At 38.0% G+C, this 16,528-nt stretch overlaps 1 protein-coding gene across 1 annotated transcript in view; it reads left to right on the top strand.

Annotated features, from left to right (window-relative positions):
- The first annotated feature begins 3,188 nt into the window (after positions 1-3,188).
- LOC149820661 (uncharacterized) overlaps positions 3,189-16,528 on the top strand; it is a 43,113-nt gene continuing 29,773 nt past the window's right edge. The window contains exon 1 of the mRNA XM_089983444.1: positions 3,189-3,403. Within this exon, the coding sequence (XP_089839570.1) occupies positions 3,331-3,403 (73 nt within the window). The 5' untranslated portion in view covers positions 3,189-3,330. The remainder of the gene's footprint in view (positions 3,404-16,528) is intronic.

Genomic DNA, 16,528 nt, shown 5'->3' with positions numbered 1-16,528 from the left:
ACCAAATCCCATAATTAGTGGTAGCTCGAATATAACGAAGGATCCGTTTTGCTGCTCCAAGTTGATGTATCGTTGGACACTGCATAAACCTTGAAATTAGGCCAACAGGAAATACGATATCTGGACGAGTCTGTGTAAGATACATTAGCCTTCCAACCAAACTTCTATACAACCGTTCATCAGCCTTCATAGTACCATCATGTACTGATAATTTCTTATTAGTATTCATGGGAGTGGAACACGGCTTGCATGACACCATGTTAAACTTCTCAAGTAAGTCTAAAGCATATTTTTCTTGAGAAATAAAAATACCATCAACACTTTGTTGAACTTGAAGTCCAAGAAAATAGTGTAACAACCCTAAATCTGACATTTCAAATTCATGCATCATGTCCTCTTTAAATTCTTCAAAAAGTGTACTTGACGAGCCTGTATAAATTATGTCATCTACATAAACGCAGACAATAAGAAAGTCAGTACCTGATCCTTTTACATATAAAGTGTGTTCACTCTCACTTCTGTGAAATCCTCTTTGCATTAGATATGAGTCCAATCTCCCATACCAAGCTCGTGGTGCCTGTTTAAGGCCATAAAGCGCCTTTTTCAACCTGTACACCTTCTCTTCCTTCTCTTTAACAATAAATCCTTGAGGCTGGCAAACATATACCTCTTCTTCCAAGAACCCATTCAAAAATGCTGATTTTACATCAAATTGAAAAACTGACCATTTCATATGAGCTGCTAATGCCAAAATAATTCTAACAGTTTCAAAACGTGCAACAGGAGAAAAAGTTTCTGAAAAATCTACTCCAAATTCTTGAGCATACCCCTTAACGACTAACCTTGCTTTATATTTTTGCACGCTCCTATCTGCATTATATTTAACCTTGTAAACCCATTTCACACCAATAGCATTTTGACCTGTGGGTAAATCTACAAGTTCCCAGGTATCATTTTTCTGAATGGCTATCATTTCTTCTTCCATGGATTTTACCCATTCTTGTTTCTCATTAGCATCCTCGTAGCACATAGGTTCTTCAACCAACAAGGAAAAAGTACATGATTCATAAATCTCTTTTATGGATCTTACCTTTTTAGGTGGTGAGTCTATGTCCTCATTATCACCATTGTTTTGAGACATACTTGTTGAAGCTTCCAATGTCTTATCAGATGCAAGGGGAATGACCCCCATTTTTGACTTATCTGCATCTTGATTCCAAGTCCAAGAGCTTAATTCATCAAAAATAACATCACGACGAATGATTAAACTCTTAGATGTTGGATTATATAATCGATACCCCTTTGTTGTGTCACTATAACCAACAAAAATGCATTTTTCACTTTTCTTATCCATCTTACTACGATCACTATAATCGATCAAGGAATAAGCAACACAACTAAAAATTCTTAAATTACTTACATTTGGCTTCCGCTGCCACCACGCCTCATATGGAGTCATGTTACGCACAACTTTTGTTGGAGATATATTGAGTAAGTATACTGTTGTGTTCACGGCTTCAGCCCAAAATTCATTCGGGAGTTGTTTTTCAGTCAACATGCTCCTTGCCATTTCTACAACTGTACGGTTTTTCCGCTCAGCTACACCGTTTTGTTCTGGTGTTTTTCTTACTGTTAGCTGCCTGCGAATTCCATTCCTTTTGCAAAACTCTTTAAAATCATTAGACAAAAATTCTCCCCCTCTATCTGTGCGTAGACACTTTATGACATGCTCACTATCCTTTTCTGCAAAAGCCTTGAACTCTTGAAATTTTTTAAATGCTTCTGATTTTTGAGAAAGAAAAAACACCCAACTCATGAGAGTAAAGTCATCAGTAAGCAATAAAAAATATCTACTATTATTTAAGGATGGAGTATTCATGGGACCACAGAGATCTGCATGAACTAACTCAAGAGGCTTTCTAGCTCTCCACGCCTTTCCGATGGGAAATGATAAACGATGTTGCTTCCCATATATGCACCCTTCACAAATTCCATCATTACACGTTATACTAGGCAATCCCAAAACCATGTTTTTGGTTCTTAGTATTTTTAGCCCATTATAATGTAAATGGCCATGTCGTAAATGCCAAAGATGTGATGGCTCATCCTCTTTACCAATTTAAGGCAACATCATTCACGTGTGTAAATTCAAGAGGGAACATTCTATTAGGTGCCATCTTGACTCTTATAAGAGGTTCAGTGTCCTTATTTTGCTTGTATTTGCTTCCCTCTATTTGCTGGTGCTTATTTGATTGTTGGATTTATATTGGGGTTTGCTCAGGTAAACGGGCAGCTATCCTACAACATTGTAAAAAATGCATTTCTTATGGGAGCATTTGTTTCATGTAGATCTCTTTCTTACAAAGATTGGAACAAATATTTTTTTGAAAAATATATGATGGGACCAACACAATAAATGCAAAAAAACAAAATGGGTTCATACTATGGGGTTTCTCCAAAGTGACTTAAAAAAAACAAAGCTTCCCTTGAGTGTGAGTATAACAAACACTTGGGTGAAAAAAAAGGTTCAGTGATTTTCATCCATGTGCCCCTTTAGATTCTCTCTCTTTTCATGAGAAATCACCATTTCATGTGAAAAGGGCATTTCCTATGACAAGTAATAAAAAAATGAGCTCTTCATGCAAACACACTTAAACTAGGGATGCAAATGGGTCAGGTTTTGGATCTCAAAAAACATCGGAGAGTCAATCGGTGTGGATCTGGGACAGCCAAATTTTGCAAATTTCTCACCAATGATCCATTTGCGACCCTAAATTAAACTACCAAAATGCCCTCACTGTCATTGCTTACTCGTACAGTTTTAGTATTTATATTGGATTAGGTTCTAACTAAAAAATAATTCTGATTTGGATTAAAATCTGATTCAATTGCATGTCACATGAAAAAAGGCTCGTTTTTAATCCTTTTGTTTTTACTAAATCCAGCATCACCACATGTATTTCACATCTGAATCCAACCTTGCCTCATTGGGTACGATTTGTATCCGAGTCTGCTGCTTGAATTTGAACACATATTTGGATCTAACCTGATCCGTCCCGGAACCTGATCCGTCCCGGAACCTGATCCGTCCCGGAACCTGATCCATTCACTCTCCCGACACTCCATTGTAAGGGTAATTTCGTCATTTCAAAACTTCAGGGTTGTCCCCGTCTTTGGGACGAAGAATCCCTCCTCCTGTGTGTATCATTCGCTTCTTCTGCGTCGCTTCGTCAAGAGCTTCTTTTCCTTCCCCTTCGGTTGATTCTCTCACGTCGATGAGGGTTTAAGTTTTACGGGTTAGTAGTAGTTCATTTGCAGAAGAAGAAGAAGATGTTGGATATTCAGAAAAGGCGGGTCCAATTGATGCTCTTCATCTCCGGCCTCATCGCTCTGAGCATCACCGGTAATTTCTGTTTTCTTTCTCGATCTTTTTCCCATCTTCATTTCTTGATTATTTTGTCAACAATTCAGTTGATTGGTCAATTAATTGCTTTAATCAATCGACTAGTCGATTGATCAGTTAGTGCCTGTTTGGGAAGGTGTTCTTGTTTGATTGGCCTGGAATCGTGTGATTTTTTCTTTATGGTGTTTTTGGTTCTTGTTTTGCTGAGCAAGTCTTGGGTTTGGGTCTTGATTTTGTTGGAAGATTGGATTGGGTTTGGAAGTGGGTTTTGAGTCTGTTGGTGATGAATTGCACGCCCAATTAGGCAGATTATAGCCAATTTTGGTTGGGAGATTTTGTTATGTGGCTTAATTTTCTATGGTTCTTTCAGTTGGTTGATTTGGAGAACAATAAGCTTTGTCAAGGCTCTTGATCTTGTGCCCTCTTGGCTAAGTGCTCTGTGCCTTGGAGGGTGTCGCTTTTGTGTCTTTGTTTTAAGATGTTGGGTGACATCGTGAATGCAATTGTTTCTTGCGTGTTTTCTGGGGTTCTTGATTCAGTTTTGTGTTATGTGATATTTTTCTGATTCGTTGGCTGTTCAACTTTCTTTCATTTGATGGTTCTTAGATTCATGGACCAAATTAGATTCAGTCCCACTCACATTTTTTTCACCAAGAACGTTTTGTGAAACTCCTTGGCCCCCAAACTTAACAGTGTCTTGCTTTCACGTGATTCACAGGGTTCAACCTTAGTTGTCATAGGCGCTAGGCGGAGCCTAGGCGGTGAGCCCCTAAAAAGCTTAGGCAAGGCCTAAGGGGTCTAGGCGGTATCCCAAACAAAAAAACAAAAAAAAACATACAATTATGTAAACAAACTACTAAAATTAATAACAAACATGTATACAACATAAAATTAATCAACAATAAGCAATAGACAAAACAAAATATGTCGTCGACCACTATAAGACAATTATATCAAATAACCTTCTCAATATATTGTCCAACACAAAACATTTAACATTTAACAACACAATACGTTTAACTAAACATAGAGTTCAAAAACATATGTCTATATATAAAAGTCATCTTCATTCTTTAGTATCAAACTTCATTTCAACGATTTCGTTTGTTTATTGCATCGTTTAGTGGCTTGAGATGATGATGGCGGGTCATCTTCATCTTCTGAATCAGGGACCAGTGGCAATTTTTGTCCTACAAATACTGCATGTACTTATTGTTAGATCTTGAGATATCACCAAAACCGATCTGCAAGAAGAAGAAGAAAACACAAAGTTGTTGGGGCTGAACATGTCACGTCTTTCACACATGCATGACCTGCCTTTTCTCATTTATACATAAGATACAATGATTTTCATGGGCATAACAGTCCTACAACAAAAACAATATTACAAGTATACCCCAATAAACACGTCAATCACACAATACATGATTTGGGTCTCGATCAGATGCAAACTGATCCAACCCATTATCATGACACTTAATAGCCTCCCTCAAGTTGTATATGATCCTGTACCATAGACAACTTGTCCTTCAAAAACCAAAATTTGTTCTTCGTCAGCCCCTTTGTAAATAAATCAGCCACTAGGTTTTTTGTAGAAACGAAGTGAGGCTCGATCTCTTTGTCTTCAACCTTTTGTTAGATGAAATGTTTATCTATCTCAATGTGCTTCGTCCTACTGTAATAAATAGGATTAAAAGATATTTTGATGGCACTTTGATTGTCACAACTCGTTCAACAAATGCCTTGTTCAAGTAACTTCAGTAGTTGCTGCAGCCATTGATCGGTATTCAGCTTCGGTATTTGATCTGACTATTTCCTTTTGTTTTCTACTACTCCAGGACACCAAGTTTTCCCCAAGAAAGATGCAATATCCCGAAACTGATCTTATTTCATCGGGGTTTCCTACCCAATCCGCATCACTGTAGACCATGATGTCATGCATACCTTTACTTTTTCATTTTTTCTTATATACGAGCCCATCTCTAATTGTACCTTTTAAATACCTTAACACTCTCTTGACTGCATCCATGTGTCCTGTTTGCGGCTCATGAATGAACGGTGACACTTGATTGATTGAATAAACAATGTCGGGGCGAGTAAAGGTAAGATATTGAAGCATACCAACTATACTTCGATATCTTGTAAGATCTGTGTAGAGATCTCCATCCTATGAATTGAGCTTTTGATGTAGGACACTCGGTGTAGACAAAGGTTTGCAATCTTTCATACCGATTTTTCTCAACAAATCCAATGTATACTTGTGTTGTGTTAGGGTCAAGCAATCACTCTTCCTGTCTACTTCGACTCTAAGGAAATATTGCAAATCTTCAAGTTTTTTCATCTTAAATCTTTGACTTAAGAGTCTCTTTATTTCTTCAATGTGATTTATTGAGTTTCCTGTGACAATAATATCATCGACATATATCAACAACAAGGTAATTGTACCTTCACTTTTGAAGATGAATAATGAGTTATCCAAGAGAGATCGATAGAACCCATGTTTTTGTATTTTTAAGGAGAAACTTTCAAACCACGAGTGTGAGGCCTGTTTCAAACCGTAGATGGCTTTTCTTAATCTGCATACATGTGTTCCTGGGTCTCCCTCAGCATATCCAGGGGGTTGCTCTATGTAAACTTCTTCCTTCAAATCTTCATGAATGAATGCATTCTTGACATCCATCTGATTCAATGTCCATTTATGTTCAACGACTGGAGATAATATAATTCTTATTGTTCCATCTTGACCACAGGACTGAAGGTTTCATCATAATCTTGACCATATTCCTGAGTGAACCCCTTTGCAACAAGTCTAGCCTTGTATCGTTCTATGGTGCCATCGGGTTTGTACTTAATTTTATAAACCCACTTAGAATCAACAACATTTTTATCAGTGGGTCTGAGAACAATTTCCCATGTCCGACACTCATGTAGCCCTTCCACTTCTGCATTCATAGCCTCAGTCCATTTATTTGATTTCACAACTTGATGAAACCCCACGGGTTCATCATGCTTATCAACCTGAGATAAAAATAGCTAAAGATCTATAGAAAAATTGTTGTAGCTAAGCCACCTGTTAATAGGATGTTTGATTCTACCTTAACTCTTCACGTTGCCATGAGAAAGAGAAAAGAAGAGGAGAATAGGGGTTGCGACTGTCATGATTTCCATAATGAAATTGTGACCTAAAACATGTATTTAAAGTTTTAACATACAATATGGGTCCGGGTCTGTTATAATATCCAGACCCGGTACATGGTACATTCGGTAACATGTGATATACAAAATACTACTTTTTCACCTCCCCTCAAGTTGATCACGGTTTTGAACCATGAACAACTTGCCTTTAAGCATCCAAAAATGATCTTTTGTTAAGCCCTTTGTAAATATGTTTGCTATTTGTCTTTCAGTATTAACAAATTCAGGCTCGATCTCTTTTTCTTTAACTTTTTGTCTTACAAAATGCTGGTCGATCTTAATATGCTTGGCACGACTATGATATACTGGATTAAATGACATGTTGAGAGCACTTTGATTGTCACACAACAAGGTAGACCGAGAGATCATTTCTCCCACTTCAATCAGTAAATGCCTGACCCATGTGACTTCGGAAGTAGCGGCAACCATGGATCTATACTCGGCCTCAGTGCTTGATCTAGCGACGACCTTTTGTTTTCTACTACTCCAAGAGACTAGGTTTTTTTCCAATGAAGACACAATATCCTGATGTAGACCTTTGCTCATCTGGATCCCCTGCCCAGTCTACATCACAATATACAGTAAGCTCACGCATATCCTTGCCAGACGATTTTGGAGAATATATCAACCCATCCCCAATTGTTCCTTTCAGATATCTGAGTATCCTCTTAACCACCTCCATATGTCCAGTACGTGATGCATGCATAAACCGAGACACTTGATTGACTGAATAAACAATATTAGGTCGAGTGAATGTGAGATACTGTAACTTCCCTATTAGACTACGATACCTGGTGGGATCCTCACACAGGTCTCCATCATGAGTGCTTAATTTTTGGTGGAGCACACTTGGAGTTTCTAGAAGTTTGCAATCTTTCGTACCTGCCTTGCCGAGAACGTCTATCGTATACTTGTGCTGAGTGAGAGTCAAGCCCATTAACCCGACTATCGACTTCTACCCCAAGAAAATAACACAAGGCACCAAGATCTTTCATTTTGAACCTCTGACTTAATAGGTTTTTCACTTCTTTGATGTGATCTCCAGAGTTTCCTGTGATGACAATATCATCCACATAGATTAGTAATAGGGTGATCACATTCTGCCTTTTAAAAGTGATCCAGTAGAGAGCGTGAAAATCCATGCTTTTGAATCTTAAGTGAGAAGCTGTCAAACCAAGAACGAGATGCTTGTTTTACGCCATAGATAACTCTTTTTGACCTGCATACATGTGTTTTACAATCTTGCTCGTGATATCCAGGTGGTTGTTCCATGTATACTTCCTCATTCAAATCTCCATGCAAGAATGCATTTTTTACATTAAGTTGACTCAGCTTCTATCCATGTTCAACAGCCAAGGAAAGAATAATTCGAATCGTTTCCATTCTCACCACTGGACTAAAGGTCTCATCATAGTCTTGCCCTACTTCTTGGGTGAACCCTTTTGCCACCAGTCTTGCCTTGTGTCGTTCGATGGTCCCATCTGGTTTATACTTTATTTTGTAGACCCATTTGCATCCGACAACATTTTTGCCAGGTGGTCTGGGAACAATTTTCCAGGTTCCACATTCATGCAAGACTTGCATTTCATCATTCATGGCTTCTACCCATTTGGTAGAAGTGGTTGCCTGATAGTACATAATAGGTTCATCTTCCTTATTGAGGGCAGTTAAAAAGAGCTGAAAATCCAAGGAGAAGTTATTATAGCTAACCCACCGATCAATAGGATGTCGCATGTGATTGAATCTTCTGACCTCAAGAATATGAGAGGAAGTAGGTGCAGTTGCTGGGGCGTGATTTAAAAGACCTGGCGCGATCGTTCTTTGTCTAGTATAGGAAATGCCCTTGTATCTGCCCGGTACCGATGATGGCACTTCTTCCCCATTCTGTGATCTCGATGCACCAATAGTCTCAAACCTTTCTTCTTCCGGCTGCACGCAGTCTGGAGAACAGACTTCATTAGGACTAGCAAAAAGTTCTGAGTTCAGCCAAGGATAATAAACTTCAGTTGTGGTAGAAGGAATATCCGTTGTGCCAGTGATCAAAATTTTGGTCATCGAAGACAACATGCCTTATGATTCTGATACGTCTATTAGCGGGATCATAACACCTATATTCTTTGTAGTCGTCTGCATATCCCATAAATCTACACTTCTGAGCCTTGTCCTGAAACTTGTTTCTCAGGGACCGATCAATGTGTACATAACAAACACATCCGAAGGCACGTAAATCATGATAACTAGGATGAACCCCAAAAAGACAGTAATAATGAGACTTATTTTTCAAAACAACCATAGGTAATCTATTTATCACATGTACGGCAGAATGAAAAGTTTTTGTACACAGATTGATGGGAAGATTACTGTCATGGAGCATACTCATTGCACTTTCGACGATATGCCTGTGTTTTCGCTCAACAATCCCATTTTGTTGAGGTGTGTGTGGACAAGATACCCTTCTTCCTATACCATTATTTTGAAGAAAATAAAGTCACTAGATGAGAACTCCCCTCCTCCGTCACATTGAAAAATTGTATGGACTCAGAGAATTGATTTTTTACTAAGGAAAGAAAGTTTTGAAACAAAAGAAAAACTTCCGACTTATTTTTTATGAAATATATCCAGGTGTATCGAGAGTAGCTATCAACAACAATTAAGTAGTATCTGCTTTCAGATTCAGAGGCAACTGAGGCAGGTCCCCATACATCAGAACATATTATCTCAAAAGGCTTTGAAGCTCTCTTATTAACAGAGTGAAAAGGCAATACATGACTTTTGCATAAAAGACAACTGGAACACTTTTGACTTTCCTCATCCACATTAAGACTTTCTTTTGGAATGAGATTATTAGAAACAAGTTTCTCAATAAAATGACTCCCACAATGTCCTAACCGACTGTGCCATAGGAAAGGCTTATTACATTCAGAAATACTAAAAATATTTGCTGAAGAGAAAGAACATGACTCTAATGAAGACTTCAAATCCAGATGAGTAGAGCGGACGAGATGACATGGAGCTTCTTGAAAGACATACATATAGGGGTGGCAAAACCTGACACGACCCGCCAACCCGACTCTTAGGCGGGTTCAGGTTTGGCTTAAACGGGTTCGTGTCATAAACGGGTCGACCCGCCTAACCCGTTTATTAAATGGGCCGGGTTCGTGTTAGGGGTATGCCAACCCGCCAACCCGACTGACCCGTTTAATAAACGAGTTAGGCGGGCGAGTCAACCTGTTTACCCGAACTCGACCCGCCAACCCGTTTACCCGACCCAACCCGTTTATTAAACGGGTTAACCGGGTCGTGTCGGGTTACCCGTTTAATAAATGGGTCGGGTTCGTGTTTGCCACAGCCGACCCGTTTAATAAACGGGTCGGGTTCGTGTTGAGGTATGCTGACCCGCCAACCCGATTGCCACCCCTACATACATATTGCCTTGTCTCTTTCCTTCAGCGAATGTTTCCCTCGTGCGAAGGTCCTTGATCTGCACAGTGAAGGGAGTGAATTCAACTAAAGCATGATTATCATCAACAAGTTTAGAAACAAAAACAATATTTTTCTTGATATTGGGAGCATGAAGAACATCAGAAAGTTCAAGAGTAGAATGGACATGGGAATGACAAATTTTTCAACATGAGAAACAGGATGGTAGGATCCATCTCCAGTGACAATCTTACTTTTACCAAAATAAGGAATAGGTTTAAAAAGTTTACCTGCATCACCAGTCACGTGAGTTGCTGCCCCTGAGTCAACGAACCAAGTTCCTTGATCATTCTGTTTTAAATTCAATTCTGACATGGCAGATATCAACAGATCTCTAATCCCTCCATTGTCTCTGATATTGCTGGACTTTCTTTTTGGTTCTGTCTGTGGAGTCTTTCCTTTATTTTCAGGATTGTGCCAATAATTCGCCTTGATATGCCCCCTTTTGTTACAAAAAAAGCAAGTGGGGATAGATCTTTGTCCCTGAGCATGGGTCGACATATTTGGAGTGGGAAGCAATCCACGTCCTCCGTGTCCACTTCGCCCTTGTTCTCCTCGCCCCCGTCCTCGACCATAAGTCACCCCTGTGGCAAAAGCTTCTTGAGAATTTGCATGAGCGTGGGTTTCTTCAGAAAATCCTTTCAGAGTCATTTCATACTGAATTAATTTAGCCCACAACTCATCAAAAGTAGGAAGAGCAGGCAAGCACAGTAGTGAAGTGACAATCATATTATAATCGGATCCCAATCCACTCAGAGTTTGTTGCACCATATCAGTGTCACTCACTGCACATCCTATAACTGCAAGTTGGTCTGTGATAGTCTTCATCTTGTTTAGACATTCCATGATAGTCATGGAGTCTTTTCTCAGCAGCTGAAATTCCCTCTTGAGAAAAACCATGCTCGCCTGCGAAACTTGTGAATACGTCTGAACTGTTAAAATGTAAAACTGTACATATATGTATATATAATAATATTATATTATTATATATATATATATATAAATACATTTTTCATTTCTTTCATTTCTGTAATTTTTTTCCTTTATTTTTATTTTTTGTCTTTATGTCATCTAGTTCAGTTTGAACTAGAATGACTGTTGCTAGTCAAGTCTTGTCCAGACTTGACTAGCAATAGAGCTGTTGGACTGACACAGTCCAACAGCTCTTAATAGAGCTGTTGGACTGACACATTCCAACAGCTCTAAATAGAGCTGTTGGACTGTGCCCAACAGCTCTATTGAGTCCTCTTTCAGCTGTGTATATAAAGGGGTGCAACCCCTCTTGTATTTTACTCCAATGCTTCTTAAGCAATTGGTTTTTCATATCAATAAAGAATACATTTTTATTTTTATTTTGTTTCCAGTTATACCCTTTTTAAGGGTTATGCTTTAGTGTCATTCTTGACACTTGCTCTTGTTAATCTAAGCTCGTGTTTCGAAGATCCCCATTTCATTTCATGGTATCAGAGCCGCAGAAGTACTAAATCTTGAGGAAAAGCTGCCTCGGTTTCTGTGCCCATTTGCAAAAGTGTTCGCCACTTGAAGAAAAGTGTTTTATCACTTCATTGGAGAAGATTTCACATCTTGTTGTATTGTTTTTTTTTCTTTCTTTTTCATTTTCCTTCTTGTTTCTCTTCTATCCCTATTCTTTCTCTCCTTGTAATCGATGGATGACAATGATAAAGTCACCATCATGCCTATGAAACTAAGCAATACGAACTATGTAACATGGGCTTCAATCGTGAAGCACCATATATGGGGAAAAGGCTTATGGGGGATTGTGGATGGTTCCGATTCGGAACCTAAGCTCTCTTACTAAAAAGGAGGGAGATAAAAAGGTCCCTCTATCGGAAGAAGAGAAAATCAAGGCTATTGCCTCATACGAGAAGAAATGGAAAGAATGGAGAATATCTCATGCGAAGATAATGTCATGGCTTATCAATAGCGTTGACATTAAAAAATGCTCAAGTCTTGCCAAATTTGATCATGCTGATAAGGCATGGGAATACCTTAAGAATATGTATTCCCTTAAAGATATTGCACACGTGTGCAACCTCCAAGAAAAAGTTCGAATGATGACACAATGAGACAAAACTATTCGTGAATATTACAATGGGTTGTCCGAACTTTGGGAAGAACTTTCCCTTTTAGAATCAAAGTGGCATTGTGCCGAAGACATCGAGCTTCGTCAGAAACAACTCGATGCTGAACATTTTTACCAGTTTATCACTGGATTAAGGCCGGAATTTGAAACCACTAAATCGGCCCTACTTCACCGGGGAAAAATTTCTTCTATTGTTGAAACTATTGAAGAGTTAACAATGGAAGAAAATCGTCTCCGAAAAGGTTCTTTAAAAATTGAAGATTATTCCGTTTTAGCCGTGTCTAGACCAGGGAATCATGTTCGATCATATAGGCCTCCTCACTTTAACCGACAAAATGGTGACTATGATAAGAAGAAAGTTATTTGTCATCACTGTTATGAACCAGGACACTACAGGCCACAATGTCACAAACTTAAGGAGCTGAGAGAAAAAAGAGTTGTAATTGCTGGATCGGAGCCTAAAGACCAGGATGCACCAGTTTTCCTGGCCCAACTAATGGAGATTCTTCAGCCTCTCATCAAAGGTGCCTCTTCCTCATCTGAAGCTTCAACCGACGCAGCAGCCTCATCTTTTTCTGATCTAGGTAAAATTTCTTGGCTTCTTGACTCTGGTGCATCTTTTCATATGACCCCAAATAATCAAAGTCTATCCAAATGTGTTAAAAATAAAACAAGTGTGTCAAAGGTCTTTACTGCTGATGGGACTTCTCTTGAAATAGAAGGAATAAGAAATTTTGAAAAAATTTATAAAACAAAAAAATTTTTTATTCCAGAAATTAGACATGTTCCCAAATTAAATTTAAATCTTTTATTTGTATCTCAAATTTCTGATTATGGGTGTAATATTTCTTTTTCTTCTCATGGTTGTTGGGTACAGGATCGCCAGTCAGGCAAGCTGATTGGGGAAGGCCATAGAGAAGGAGGACTCTATTACATGATTTTTTTGGAAATGCCGAAGAAAGCTTTTTGTTATAATATTCAAAAAATAGAGTTGGAACTGTGGCATAAGAGACTTGGTCACCCACATATAGCCAAAATCCAACATTTTCCAAATCTAGGGAAATTTTGTAACTCTGAATCATTTGATTGTAAAGATTGTATTCTCGGCAAAATGAAAAGATTACCATTTCAGAACAAAACCTTTTTCTCTTCAAGACCACTTGAATTAATACACTCGGATGTTTAGAGTCCTGCACCAGTAATTTCTAAAGGAGGATTTGTTTACTATGTTATTTTTGTCGATGATTTCTCCCGACATACGTGGATGTACTTTCTCAAACATAAGTCTGAAGTATTTTCATACTTTCAAACTTTTCATAATATGGTTAAAAACAAGTTTCAAAATGATATTACTATTTTTCGCACAGATTCAGGGGGAGAGTTTTTATCCACAGATTTTCAAAATTATCTTAAATTGCATGGCATCACACATCAAAGATCTTGTCCTTATACACCTCAACAAAATGGACTGGCAGAACAAAAACATCGCCATATTATAGAAACCACTAGGACTTTATTAATAGCAAATCAAGTCCCAAAAGACTTTTGGGCAGAAGCTGCCTTAACTGCCACCTATCTCATTAATAGGATGCCATCTTCTTCGTTACAAAATATCACTCCCATTGAAAAACTTATGAACATTTCTCCAGACTACTCTAGACTAAGAATATTTGGGTGCAAATGTTTCATATTTACTGTAAAAAATGATAAACTTTCCCCTCGTGCGATTCCCTGTGCCTTTTTAGGATATGCTGAAAACCAGAAAGGTTATAGATGTTTTGACTTCAAAAATAATAAACTATATGTGTCTAGAAATGTTTCCTTTCTTGAAAAGGAGAGCTTCTTTGATTTTAGAAAATTAAAAGACGTCACTGAGTACTCCTTTTTGCTAGATCTAACATCAACATCTGATGAATATGACCTTGACTGTAACTTTGATGATGATCAAAGAATTATTGATCTTAATGTTGAAAATGAAGAAGTTCATAGAGATACTAGTATTCAATATTCCAGGCGACAAGAGTCTAATCCTCCATGTGCACTTGAGAAATATTCTAACATTCCAACTAGACAATCAACCCGAATCTCGAGGCCTCCAGGAAAGTTTGTATCATACGAGTCTTTCTCACCCACATATAGGGCAGTTATTGCATTAATTCACTCATATGAAGAACCATCCACATATTTTCAAGCAAAAAATGATATCAAATGGATAGAAGCCATGAAAGCTGAATTAGATGCACTTGAAAAGACTTCTACATGGAATATTCAAGATCTTCCTCCAGGGAAGAAAACTATAGGATGTCGATGGGTTTATAAAATTAAAACCAAGAGTGATGGTACTCTTGAAAGATATAAAGCCCGTTTAGTAGCCAAAGGTTATGCCCAAGAATATGGGATTGATTATGAAGAAACCTTTGCTCCGGTGGCTCGTATGACTACTGTCCGAACCTTAATTGCCTTAGCTTCTATCAAAAAATGGTCTATTTTTCAAATGGATGTCAAAAATGCTTTTTTAAATGAAAAGCAAGTTGAAGAAGTATATATGAAACCCCCTCCTGGTCTAAGTATTCCTAAGGGTAAAGTCCTTCGCTTAGAAAAAGCTCTTTATGGACTTAAACAAGCACCAAAAGTTTGGTATGATAGGTTTAGTCGTGTTATGATTGATATTGGTTTTCAATTCTGTTTAACTGACACTGCTTTGTTTATTAAGAATTCTGATGCAGGGATCATTGTGCTTCTTCTCTATGTGGATGATATGATCATCACCGGAAGCGATAAATAGGGAGTTGAAACAATCAAAACACTTCTTAAATCTCATTTTGAAATGACTGATTTGGGCTTGTTGAGATATTTTTTAGGCATTGAAGTTGCTTATTCTCCTAGAGGATATTTATTATCTCAGACTAAATTTGCTTTTGATATTGTTTTCAGGTCTGGTATTACTGATGATAAGAAAGTCGGCACTCCAGAAGTTGTTAATGTTAAAATGAAGATTGATGATGAAGAACTTCTTGCAGACCCTACTCCTTACAGACAGCTTGTCGGGGCACTTTCCTATCTATCCATTACCAGACCAGATATAGCACATGCTGTTCATACAGCAAGTCAATTTCAACATGCTCCTACTTCTGTTCATATGGGAGCAGTCATGCGTATTATCAGATACATCAAGTCCTCTCTTTCACGAGGACTTTTCTTATCTTCCTCCTCTTCTCTTGATTTAATTGCATATACTGATGCTGATTGGGGAGGTGATCCCAATAACAGACACTCAACCACTGGCTTTTGTGTCTTTTTAGGGTAATCATTAATCTCGTGGAGGTGTAAAAAGCAGCAGAAGGTATCTCTCTCATCCACCGAAGCTGAATACAGAGCCATGGCAACCACGACCATGGAAGTAGTTTGGCTCCGACGACTGCTTGCTGACATGGGAGTTGAAGCAACAAAGGCTTCACAAATGTGTTGTGACAACAAAAGTGCGATCTATATTGCCAGTAACAGAACATTCCACGAACGCACCAAACACATCGAAATGGATTGTCACTACGTCAGAGAGGAATATCTACACGGGATAATTGATCTGCCATATGTCACTTCAGAATATCAGTTAGCAGACTTCTTTACAAAGCCTCTCGCTGCTCCCCGATTTCACTTTCTCTTAGACAAACTTTCGCTCATTGTACCGTAAGTTTGAGGGGGAGTGTTAAAATGTAAAACTGTACATGTATGTATATATAATAATATTATATTATTATATATATATATAAATACATTTTTCATTTCTTTCATTTCTGTAATTTTTTTCCTTTATTTTTATTTTTTGTCTTTATGTCATCTAGTTCAGTTTGAACTAGAATGACTGTTGCTAGTCAAGTCCTGTCCCGACTTGACTAGCAATAGAGCTGTTGGACTGTGCCCAACAACTCTATTGAGTCCTCTTTCAGCTGTGTATATGTATATAAAGGGGTGCAGCCCCTCTTGTATTTTACTCCAATGCTTCTTAAGCAATTGGTTTTTCATATCAATAAAGAATACATTTTTATTTTTATTTTGTTTCCAGTTATACCCTTTTTAAGGGTTATGCTTTAGTGTCATTCTTGACACTTGCTCTTGTTAATCTAAGCTCGTGTTTCGAAGATCCCCATTTCATTTCACCAGTGTTGTGAAAAGCGTTGAGGCGTAGCGAGGCGCTCCACCAAAAACCAAGGCGAGGTGTAAGCCTCAATTTTTTTTTTTAAACTTTTAAAAAATTATAAAAAATATCTAAAAATACAAATAAATAAAGAAATGCATTTTTTATAACACTGATGTCAATAATTACTTCGGAGAAGTAAAGTACCTCG

This window comes from Nuphar pumila, chromosome 12 (assembly GCF_984573655.1).
Source record: "Nuphar pumila chromosome 12, dmNupPumi1.hap1.1, whole genome shotgun sequence".
Classification (NCBI taxonomy): Eukaryota; Viridiplantae; Streptophyta; class Magnoliopsida; order Nymphaeales; family Nymphaeaceae; genus Nuphar; species Nuphar pumila.
Note: the sequence above shows the minus strand (reverse complement) of the source record. Positions and strands in the feature narration are given on the sequence as shown.